The sequence below is a fragment of the Tinamus guttatus genome, unplaced genomic scaffold (assembly GCF_059628265.1).
Source record: "Tinamus guttatus ecotype Peru unplaced genomic scaffold, ASM5962826v1 Tinamus_guttatus_pri_ptg000357l, whole genome shotgun sequence".
NCBI lineage: Eukaryota > Metazoa > Chordata > Aves > Tinamiformes > Tinamidae > Tinamus > Tinamus guttatus.
In genome coordinates this window covers 154196-166491 of record NW_028288891.1, presented here as the reverse complement: position 1 = coordinate 166491, position 12296 = coordinate 154196, and the positions used below count along the sequence as shown (strand labels likewise).

The 12296-nt window shown below is 40.4% G+C and overlaps 1 protein-coding gene across 1 annotated transcript; it reads right to left on the bottom strand.

The window, feature by feature from the left end:
* Window positions 1-927: 927 nt before the first annotated feature.
* Window positions 928-11732, bottom strand: LOC148593624 (muscle LIM protein 1-like). Its single transcript, XM_088530151.1, has 4 exons — window positions 11558-11732; window positions 9141-9235; window positions 3386-3440; window positions 928-1255 (listed from the first exon to the last, which is right to left on the bottom strand). The coding sequence occupies exons 1-4, from the start codon at window positions 11730-11732 to the stop codon at window positions 1173-1175; spliced, it is 408 nt and encodes a 135-aa protein (XP_088386277.1). The 3' UTR covers window positions 928-1172.
* Window positions 11733-12296: the final 564 nt, after the last annotated feature.

The window sequence follows — 12296 nt, the reverse complement described above, 5'->3', positions numbered from 1 at the left end:
GACATACTGTAACTAGGAATTTTATAAATTGGTTTGACTATAGTGTATGATAAAATCCCCAAATCCATGATTTATATGACAAGGAGTAATTTCAGTAATGCCACATCATAGAATCATAGAATCCTAGAATCCTTAAGGTTGGAAGGGACCTCTAGAGATCATCTAGTCCAACTCCCCTGCACACGCAGGGTCACCTAGAACGTGTGGCACAGGGCTGCATCCAATTATGGAAATATTTTCTCTGTGTTAATTAGTTAGCTTGGTTAGTCTATGTATAAATTGAGATGGTTTGGTGTTCCAGTGTACTATATCTAGGCACTATGATGTAAGGTTCTTTCATACTTATAATTCAGGATACTAGGGCGAAGTGGCCAAGTGAGACAATAATAATAATAACAATAACAATAATAATAATAAAATACAGTATGAAAGAAATCCAGAAATGAAGAATCTAACAGGAAATGTAGGCCCAGATGTGTTGATTTCAGTGGGTCTAGTCATACACTAATTGACTCTGACTCTTAGTCACTGAAACAGATACAGAATTAGGGGAAGTGGAATTTAGCTGTGACTTGGTAAACAGAGACACATACATCTTTACACACATGTGTGCTTCTGTATTTGTTTGCTGTCTACACCTCCATCTCTGAGTCATGCAATTGTGGCGATCCACTGAACCAGGAGAAAAATAACTGTTTTCATCCTTTGCAGCTACCAAATATTTGGAGTATTTGAATTCACCGCTCCTTCATGAGCAATTATCCATGGAAAATAAGTAGAAGAGAGAGACTTTTTACATAGGAATCTGATACTCTTAGAAGTGTTTTCAGGAGACTATTGTCAATTCAGACGAGTAAAACAACAATTTGTGTATTAGTAAGAAGTCAAATATCTGTTATGAATGTGACTCTCTTAAACAAACCAGACTACATACCATCAAAATTTATTACTGCACATTAAAAATCATTTGTCACAACACACTTTTAATTATGATAAAAAGTATTTCAGTCAAGAATAGCACTTTGCTTTACAATTTTCCTGGATTATCAGACATTCTTGAAACCAGTGTTCTTTTTCATACTCTATGGAACAAAGTCACTCTTTTGTTATTTTGCCCCTTTATCATGATCCAGTGATGATTCTTCACAGTCTGGACATTAAAGAAGGCTCATCTAGGATCTGTTCTTGTTTCCTACTGGAACCCTGGAAGAGGAAGTTGTCCCAAGAAACAAACGAGAATTTGGATGTCCTGTTCCTTGAAAAGAGAAGGAAAGAGAAGAGGAGAGGAGAGGAGAGGAGAGGAGAGGAGAGGAGAGGAGAGGAGAGGAGAGGAGAGGAGAGGAGAGGAGAGGAGAGGAGAGGAGAGGAGAGGAGAGGAGAGGAGAGGAGAGGAGAGGAGAGGAGAGGAGAGGAGAAGGGAGGGGAGATGGGGAGAAGGTGGGGGAAAGGAGGGAGAGAGGGAGGAAGGAAGAGAGGAGGGGAGGAAGGGAGGGAGGGAGGGAGGAAAGTCAAAAGAACAAAGTAATCAGAAAGACCATGGAAGAAAGGAACAAAAGAAAACTCATGTAACTTTTCAGGAGGCCTGAGTAATTAAAAAGACATACAGTGTAAAATTCAATATTCAAACATAATCTGCATTGCTGTCGTCTTAAAAAAAGTCATCATCAAAAAAAGCATCAAAGTTTCTACTTACCATTAAGAATGAGAGGAAATTAAACTTACTCGAAGTGCAAAGTGCTGTTGAGCCTTTGGCAAGCTGTTCATTAGAAATTTAACTCAGTTGAACTTAGTCTCATGAGAAAGCAAGCTAAACAAGAGCTTCAATAATATTTATCCTCTTTGACATGCAAGCTATATATCTTAAGTATTGAGAATGTTTTGGCATAAAATACCACTGTACAACAGCTCTCCTTTGGGAAGTTTAGTGTCCTAAATAGCTTGTTCAGAGTCAGTCATGTTGAATACTTTGAAAAAAAATACTAATATTTGCCTGCCTTGACCTGCTGGCTGTGAATCCTCTCAAAGACGAGCAGGATTGTGTTATTTGTTATTGGAAATTCTTGAAAATGTTTAAGCAGTTGGAATTTTCAGGTTTTAGCATTTAGCATCTTTGCTGACCTTGCCCTAGGGACCCACTGTTTGTCTATTCATCATTTTCCTTCACTAAATATTTCAGTCACTCTGTCACAGTTATTGAAAAGTTATCGCTCTCATTTCAATGAGCAGCTACCCAATACAAAGATGCATTCCCAAACTTCCCTGAGTTTGATAGCTTTCATTCTCTCCCTGAAGCACCAAAGACAGGCCAAAAGTGCAGGCAGGTCCAGGATAGATCTGCTGTAACTTCTGGGGGCATTCAGATGGGTTAGTTACAGAAGATCTCACACTCCCACCTCAAATAATCTTTAGATTTGCTATTGAGAGATTGGCAACAACAGATCATCGCTCTAGTCTTTGACCCATACCATTAGACTGTCGAATTTTCATTCAATTTGGGAACAGAAGTCCAGTATTCCAGAAGATGTAGGGGTTTTATCTATTTTTAGTTACTGCAGGGACTTAGGACTTCAGCAATACCCTGGTTCTTTGCTTTTTCTTCCTTTAACATATTACAGTTGTTGCACTTCATCTTTTACTATAGATTTTAAGTTTATTTTGAGCTCCAGACAGAGTTTTCTGGCTGATGGTACAGACCGATGTGCAGTGTCAAGGTCCTGTAGACACTCTGAATTTGACAAGTAGAGTGCATGAAGCCCTTGCTGCGGGCAGAGGGACTCATTGTGCCAGGTAGATTCTAGTACATCATCTCTTGTTCTAAGAGATGATATTCTAGAGATAGACTATGTGCTGTAATCTCATTTCATGAGGTCCATGATTGTGTCCACCTTTCCTAATTGTGTCCACCTTTCCTACGACATTTGTTAATATGTGACCTACCAAAGGCGTTCAAAAGACCTTTTTCTCCTTTAGCAGAGAAAAGCTTCCTACTCCCAACTGTGGGCTGTGAAATAGCCAACAGTAATTGTTCTTGTATTCATTCTAGGATCCTGAAGAATACCTGCTAAGCATTTGCAGTCTGAAAATGAAGACTTTAATGCAAAATATTTTTCAAGTCAGCATCTACTTTTGAAATGAAAAGTCTGTACCCACAAAATATTTGCATCTGTAAAATTCTAGGTATGGTTTATATCCATAGATCAGATTATTTAGCTGTCTTCATTCCTTGATTTTTTTCAAATGCAGTTTACATGAAAAATTATTACTTCTTCACAGATACGATAATACTTGGAAAACTGAGAACACAAAATAAGTAGGTCTGAAAATAAATTTCTTAAATGATTATAGCAGATAGCAGTAAAACATTAGTGAATAGGCAAGATGTTACCTCTTGGTCCAAAGTGCTGCATGTAGCAGTAGTTGCAGTAGGGTTTGTCATCATACTGTGAAAGAAAAGCAAAGAAAACTTCAGTGACTGTGAAAGATTACTCCTGAGACACGATTTTTCCCGCCATTCCTATCAGATCAGGAACTATTTTGTTTAGAGTATGTGGCCAGGTATAATTATATCAAGACCTCATGTATTTTATTTTGCCTAAGGTAACAACTTCCCTCTTCATTATTCCACCTGTGATTTACTGCAGAAATTCTTTGTTTATATGTGAAATGTACCGGGCCACTATTGTTGAGCATCAGAAACTGGTTTCACACCTTGACTTAGATTTCAAATCTGGGCATAATGTTCATGTCACATCACTCGAATCAGCTGTATATCTTGGTCTTGTTAAAGGTACCAAATCAAGCCAGGAAGAAAGAGTTCATAATGAGTTCATAACCGTTTAAATGTCCAAGCATAAGGAAAAACTTCTTTACTGTTTCTGTGCTTTGCAGAGAAGAGGAAAAGTTTAACCAGAGAGGCTGTGGAGTCTCTGTCCTTGGACATATTGAAAAGATGTCTGGACGGTCTTGGGCAAAGTGCAGTAGGTGACTCTGCTTGAGCAGGAGGTGGACTAGGTGATCTCCAGAGGTGCCTTCCACCCTTAGCCATTCTATGATTCTGTGAAATTGCGACAGTTAATTACACTGAGGATTGTTCAAATAATAAATGACTAAAGAATACTCAGGCATTTTTGGCATGTGTTTCAGACCCGCACAGATGCTTCTCAATAACCATCAAGCAAAAGGTTAGCTCCAGCTGCATAGATTCTCTGCAGTGTTTCCAGTTATTTCATCAGTGAGGCAGAAGGATCCAAATGCCTAGCATGCTGACCTTTTGAGATACACCTGTTCTAGGAAAGGTGGAGTGGGAGGAGTGTATGGAAGTGTGTGGCAGCCTGTATCAGAAATAATCACATGTGTTAGAGCTCCTGATAGTGCAGCATGCCAGCACACCTGGCACAGGTGTATTGCTATTCTCACTCATCCATCACCAGGTTGTCACTGGTGAGCTGATATAGCTACTGAGTCAGTGTGACAGATTACTTTTTAAACTTTGATTATATGTGCATAGGATGACAGAAACTGTGTAGTCATAGGGGATTTCAGCCTGTGTGGGCATACGCTGAAAGTCCTATGCTACCATAACAAAGCATCTGTGATTGTAGAAATTGCATGATAATTTCCTATGCTCCATACTCCTTATAGAGTATATTTATATATATGAATTGATCTTTGGACTATTAATTAACAGTTGTGCAAGTGATTCCAACACGCTTTGTCATTCACAAACAGACTGCACTCCTGATCAATCAGTATGTATTTTACATACTTTGCCCTTCAAACAATTGCCTTTCAAACAAATATTGTTACTAAGTAAAATAATGGAAAAGATACTTGAAATAGGATTTAAAAAAAAAAGTCAACATATGTGATGACAAGAAGTTTTAAAGAAAACTATCCTGAAACATGCAACTTTATAGTCAAAAAGGTAGTTTCATTGCAAATGGGAAATTAAAAAAAAGAGACTAAAAGGTTACAAGGTTGTGTGTTTCAGGATAAGGCCTTTGACATAGTCTCCGACTCAATTCTCCCGCAGAAGCTGGCAGCTCGTGGATTAGGCAGGGGAGCTGTTCACTGGGTGAAGAACTGGCTGGATGGCCAGGCCCAGAGAGCAGTGGTGAATGGAGTTAAATCCAGCTGGTGACTGGTCACAAGCGGGGTTTGCCGGGGTCAGTGGTGGGGCTGCTCCTCTTTAATATCTTTATCAATGATCTGGATGAGGGGTTGAAAGCACCCTCAGCAAATTTGCAGATGACAACAAGCTGGGAGGAAGAGTGGATCTGCTTGAGGGCAGGAAGGCTCCACAGTTGAATCTGGACAGGTTGGCTGACACCAACCGTATGAGGTTGAACAAGGCCAAGTGCCAGGTCCTGCACTTTGGTCTCAACAAGTCCATGCAGCGCTGCAGGCTTGGGGCAGGGAGGCTGGAGAGATGCATGGCAAAAAAGGGCCTGAGGCTGTTGGATGACAGCCAGGTGAACATGAGCAGGCAGCGTGCCCAGGTAGCCAAGAAAGCCAAGGGCCTCCAGGCTGGTATCAGGAACAATGTAGCTAGCAGGACCAGGGAAGGGATCATCCCCCTGTACTCGGCGCTGATGAGGCAACACCTCGGATACTGTATTCAGTTTTGGGCCCCTCACTACAAGAAGGACCTGGAGGGCAACAAACCTGGTGAAGGGTCTGGAGCACAGACCTTACCAGGCGCGTCTGAGGGAGCTGGGGTTATTTAATGTGGAGAAGGGGAGGTTCAGGGGAGACCTTACTGCTCTCTACAACTACCTGAAAGGAGGCTGTAGTGAAGCGGGTTTGATCTCTTCTCCAGAATAACTACTGATAGGACAAGAAGAAATGGGCTCAAGTTGTGCCAGAGGAGGTTCAGGTTAGATATTGGGAAGAATTTCTACAGGGAAAGAGTGGTGAAGCATTGGAACAGGCTGCTCAGGGAAGTGGTGCAGTTACCATCCCTCGCAGTGTTCAGAAAACATGGCAATGAGGCACTTAGGAACATGGTCCAGTAGGCAGGTGGTGATGGGTGTACAGTTGGACTTCATGATCTTGAAGGTCTTTTCCAACCATAATGATTCTATGATTCCATGATTCTATGGATGTCATCTTCTCCAGATCTATTTCATAAGACTTGACGACTGAAATGTTAGTTGGTCAAACATCTGATTATTCTCTTCTAGAGACCAAACTTCACAATAGACTTTTAGCAATCCAGAGAACTGTAGCTTTAAGAAATGAAAAAGAACATCCTTGTATGCCTGGTGCAAACCTCTGCCTCAAGTTTAGAACTATCTAATCATTGTGCAGAGCTGCTTCTCTGGACACATTGCCCCATCTGCAGACTGAATTTAGCATTGGTGTCTTCTAATAGCTCTGCTCTCTGCTCATGCTTCGAAAATGAGCACCTTGCTTTTTGTTTTAATCCTCGTATCTTCTGGGAATGATTTGGTACTCTGCAAGACTCACTTGTTCTCACCTCTGATAGATTTTAGGAACAGTCCACTACACGTACATGTCTCTCTATATATATTTTGCTGTTTAGACATGTGACCCTTAGTTGTCTCTTTCCCTGATGCGATCTTTGAAGTGACAGCATGAATGCAATGCAGAGATCACAGCAACACATAATGGCTAAGGTTGGAAGGGACCTCTAAAGATCATCTAGTCCCACTCTAGACACGTAGAGCACATGGCACAGGATCAAATCCCTTGTTCCATTGCTAGCCACTACTGAGAAGAATTTGGACCCACCCTCCCTACATTCTCCCCTCAGGTACTTGTACATATTGATCAGATCTCCTCTCAATCCTCTGTTCTCTAGGCTAAACAGGGCCAGCTCACTTAGTCTTTCCTCATGAGAGAGATGCTCGAGTCCCTCAGTCATCTTTGTTGCTCTATGCTGGACCCTCTCTAGAAGTTCCATGTCCCTCCTGTACTGGAGACCCCAGAAAACAAACTGCATGAAAATAAAAATATTGCAGAATACACTCATGAAGAAAATAATCTGGGAGCTCAAGGATAATCTGTATGAATCAAGCATTGTAACATTCTACCATATCCATTTGCCTGTCTAGCCCAAAGGCTGGCATGTAGTCAGTGAGCAAATACACATCCCCAGTGGGGCTGAAGAGATCAGAGCTCTCTGTAGAGACCCATCCAATCTCTGCGGCACATCCAAAGACTGAAAATCCCATGACATAGTATTTTATGTAGGAGACCGCAGACAGGATGGTTGTCAGTAGCAACTGTGATTCAGCAGATGGCCAGTCATCTAAAATTTTCTATTGTTCTCTTCATCCACCTGTTAAACTCCTACAGTGTAGTTGCCTTATGCTTCGAAGACTGTCTCTGACCAACCAATTTTAATCCTAGTTTCTTATCTTATTAATTTAAAGGTTTGCATACCTTTTGAAAGAAGACACCATGTCATAGTGAAAGAGCTATACTTCTGTATTTCTTCTTATGTTACAAATTCATGGCATTTTTTGGACAGATGTATAATGAAAATGCTGCAATTTCATTCTTTCTGCTGACATTCAAGTAGCTAGAAGTTATGCAAGGGAGTGCAGCTTCTTGAACCTGTTATGTGCTGCAGATCTCTTGACAGAGGAAGTGAAGCAACACATTTGGTCAGCTGTATTTTGAAGAAATGGAGATCTGGCTAAAGCAAATAGAGAGATTCTGATCGGTTAAGATCTGTTGGAATGGTGTACAGGCTTCAGTCACCTGATTATAGAACCAGGACCCAGAGAGGTTTAAAGTCTGTTCTGGAAGAGCCAGGCTGATGCAGTATCAATAATGTGACAAAGCAGAGAACACAGGACAACAAAAAGAGTTGTCTGAGAGAATCTGATAAACCAAGAGGCTTTTCTAGAGCAGCAAGACATAGAAAATAAGCTATAAAGGAACTGTTTGTGAGATTAGTGTTTACAACAGAAAAGATGAAGCTTTTACTTCCAGAAGGCCAAAGATTTTGTGCAGTTAGCATTTCATCAGGTAATAGAGACTGCAGGGCTGGCAGGGGCTTGAAAACAAAAGAAAAAAAATCCTACAATTGCTTTATTCAAAGATGAAATCCTACACTAAGGAATAAAGATTAGATGTGTGATAATGGTGGAAACTATAGGAAAGGACTTCATATTTAACTGTAGGAATTACTTTGTTCACAAAAATATTAGGAAGATGGAAATGAAATGTTTCTGAAATGGAACTAGGGCTTAGCAGCAAGATTTCTACACCCCTAAAAGTAAAGCACAGAGATAAAGGAGAAAATGCCAATGACTTGTTGAGTTAAACATTGCAAAATATATTAAAGCAAAGGGGAATACATTCTTTAACCAAATAAGTGAATAAGAAAAATGAAGATAAGAGACCGGCATACTGGGATTAGAAAGTTTAGTGAGATGTGAAGTAACTCAGTATCTGGTTGTTCTGCAGTTAAGGGACTTCCACATCCTTTCACTCTTGACACTGGGTGGCCTTATCCACATCAGCAGGTAGGTGAATACGTAGCTCCAACAGTCTCTAAAATTTCCGGAAAATGTTTTGCCGTGGGACAGGAGCTTACACATAACACATTCTTCCTTCTACTTCCTTCTTTTGTAGTGTTTCAAGCCTATCTAGAAAACAGATCAAATTGATGGTTCCTGCAGGGTATTTGAAGGACTATTAGGTCCAGCATCATTTCAGAAAACACTTGATGTCAAGTCCCACCAAGAATTCTCATGACATCACTTTTAAGCTGCCCCTCCTTTTGCTGGTTATCCCAGTGCATAACACTGGGCAGAGAAGAATCTTCCAGGAGATCTGCCAGGATTTCAAATCCACTCTGCCTGTAGCTTAACATAAAGACAACCTGGATAGTTTTTATTTGCTGATAATCTACATTTTAAAAAGTTTCTTACTCATTTGAAACTTGGTGTCTTATTTTTAAATGTTGCATTGATTTAATTTGATTTTTTTTCCCCAATAGTTAGTTTTGCTTTCACAATAACCATTTTCCTCTGAAAAAGATGGATTTTTTTTGGTTTTTGTTTTTTTTTTCCAAAAACACAGAGTGGTTTGTAAAGAGTTTTGAAAAGCTGCTTGTTATGGGGGAAAAAATCAACAGATGGAGAGTTTATTTCCTATTTTCCTACCTCTGCGTGCTGGCCGGGGCTGAGCTGACGTTTGCACAGGCAGCACTTCAGGCAAAGGGGATGATAGTCTTTGCCTAATGAACGTTTCCTCTCAGCTGTTAACAAAAGAAAAGGAAATCAGTAATTATACTCCAATTCATTAATAGCAAAACAATCTTGAAATTGGTCTTTGATCCATTGCATTACTTGCCAAAGAAAGGGAAGAAGATGATTTTTTGCCCCCTCATATCAAAGCAAAGGTTGAATCTTTAACATAGGGAAAATTTAGCTTTTTAGTTCAAATCACTTTTATCAGACTGCTGTGTCTCTGTCTGTTTGCAGTCTATTCTTTCTAAGCACTGAGCTTTGAAAAATTCACATCCCAGCCAGGATAAAACCAGGAATAGGAATAAAGGAAGCATCTAGGAAGATACAGTGGCTACTCGAATGTTTGTTATTACTGCTTGGTGCATTACTCTTAAATAGTTGATCCTCCTGCTAAAGAGGAAGACAATGTTTACAAGCTTACTAAATAGAACAGGTTCCATAGAAACACAGGGATTTTTATAGATTGCCCCATTGTCACTGTTTTTCTTCTCTTTTACGTATCTTCCCAAGTCTAATCATGCGATTACATGGTTGAAATTAGATATGTACCTCAAACTTCAAATTTCATTGAATCTTTTTTGAATCTTTTCAGTTAAGCCTCATTTCTTTTTTTACCATCATGCAAATGAAAGGCCATGATACCTGACAAAACCACAGGACAGGAAGGAGAGAAAAACTAGCCTGAAATCCATAAAAACTTTGAAACTGTGAGTGTGCCATGGGCAGAAAGTAAATTAGTACTAATGAATGCTACAGCACATCTCACGAGAAGAGAGGCAGCAGCAGCAACCCAGCCCTGTGCAGTGCGCTGTAGGAGCTCTTGGAAACCCCAAAGCTGCTAGAGCATTTCTCTCCCTTCAAATGAAATGTCAAGGCACTGGCATCTGATTTTAACCCAAGTAAGGCAACTCAAGGGTTAAAGGTTCCACATATATATGCTTACTCTAAAAGAAATCAAAGAGAAATCTTTCTCTAGAAAAATCTTGCCCTGTGTCATTATGAAGAACTAATACAATAAGAATTTCATTCCTGAGTCCCAGTTTCCTGTGCTGTGGGATATGGTGGGCATTTTTCTTTCCAAACAGCAACTAGAGAGCAGACACAGATGTTTGACCTGGAGAAGCCATTAAAGACTTCTCACTTGGGCTTCATAAGCTCTGTATGGGCTAGGACTGCCCCTGGCAGCCAAGCTGTGCCCCTGGCCTCCTCGCTTTGTGGTCACGGACATATAGTGGCTGCTTGAGAGTGCTCAGAGGATCACCTGGACAAGCTATGCCTTCCCCGAGGTCATTTTTGAACGCCAGCTGCACCACAAACCAGTCAAAGCTGTAATGCTCACTGTTAGGCTGGTACCTATCCTGAGGGTATTTCAGCAGGGGCAGCTCTGCCCTCAGCTCTGTTCTAAAGATAGACCATTCAGGATATCACTGGGGACTCCAGAGTGCAATGGGAGATGGGCGGTATTGTCATCTCCTTTGCTCTTGCCCTCACCAACCGAACACCCTCCAGTGTGTTCTTTATCACTGTCTGATTGGGAAAACCAGGCCATTTTTTACTGCAGCAGGACCTTCCAGCTTCATGTGCAAACTATTGGCTGCAAGCCTGAGTAAGTACTAGAGCAACACAGGAATAGGGAACTTGTCCTGTTGCAAAAAAAAGTCTTTGGGAACAGCTCATATTATTTTAGCAAAAAGAAGTAGAAGTAGTAGCACGGCTGAGGCTAGAACAGAAAAATGTAGCACCAGGACGGATATATATGAATGCTGTTTAATTCAAGGGAGGTGATCTCCAGACATTTTACCCAACATTCACTTAATTCTGAACAGATGATATTGAAATGTGTTTAAATAAACAGTATCAGCTTAAAATCACTGTCTGTGAAAGCTGCTGGGAAGTTAAACATGTAAGTTCACAGTAGCAGAAAGATTAGACAATGTCAATCTGGTTTAGTTTGTTTTCTTTGCTAAGTACTTCTGTCATCCCTTATCACAGTTAGTTTCACTGATTTCACCTCTCTTCAGACTACTTACATGTTCCCCTTCTGGCTGATGTACATCTTTCAGACACAAATCAAAGGGCAAAGACTGACTAAAAATGGGAAAGAATACCTATAAATACCCTCCTACAGCAAGACAAAAGCTACTCTGAACTGGCTGTCACATTTTAAGTTGATGATATTTCATTAAGTGCCATTATGAATGGAGGATTACTAATTATGAATGCAAATCCAAAGCAGCAAGACAAAAAGTGCCTTGTGTTCCATTATTAAAACACAGAAATATAATAAAACAGAAATTATTTAGAAATTATTTCCAGTGGTAGAAACTTACCAAAGTAAACAGGCTTCCCACATATGGGACAATAAGAAATCATTTTCAGGACTGCTCTGTGTAACACGCAGCATTCAGCACAGCTTGTGAAAACAGTAGTTTTTAGGTAGACAACAGGAAGACCATAGCCAACAGCAAGATGACGTGTTTTGCTTTTGAAGCAGGATGTGGCCATAGGTAAAAGAAGTCACTGCAGTATGAACCTGAATTCAAAGAGAAATGACTAAACCAAGATTGAAGACTAGAAATACTTCCTCTCCATGAGTATCTCAGAAGTTTTGGGTTGCATCTGCATGTCTGCTCTGTACAGTTAGGTAAGATGCAGTTGACATGTAGATGAGACTAAGTTATAGATTCCAAAATATTGAAGGGTTTAGATACTTGCTTCCTTTTTTGTTTGCTTTTTTGATGGAGTAGGGAAAAATCAGCGACAAAATTAAGACTCATATCTCTCTTCTGCCACAAACTTTTCTCCTGCTCCTATAAGCATAGTGTTGCTTCTGTAGCTTTGGGCTTGTGCAATAAGGTACTTTACGGTAACTGGTGGAGGAGGTGAATGGGTCCTGACTGGGAAGTGCTCACAAAAAAAGCAGTCACAGGAAGACAGTGCGGTGGAAGGAAGTGTACAGTGCATATGGCACGAGCTGGTATTTTGAGCAAGATGTCTATACCAGCAGAACAAGAGTGTGTCAACATATCAACCACACTTGCCGCAATGTACTAGTACAGCTTGCCTACT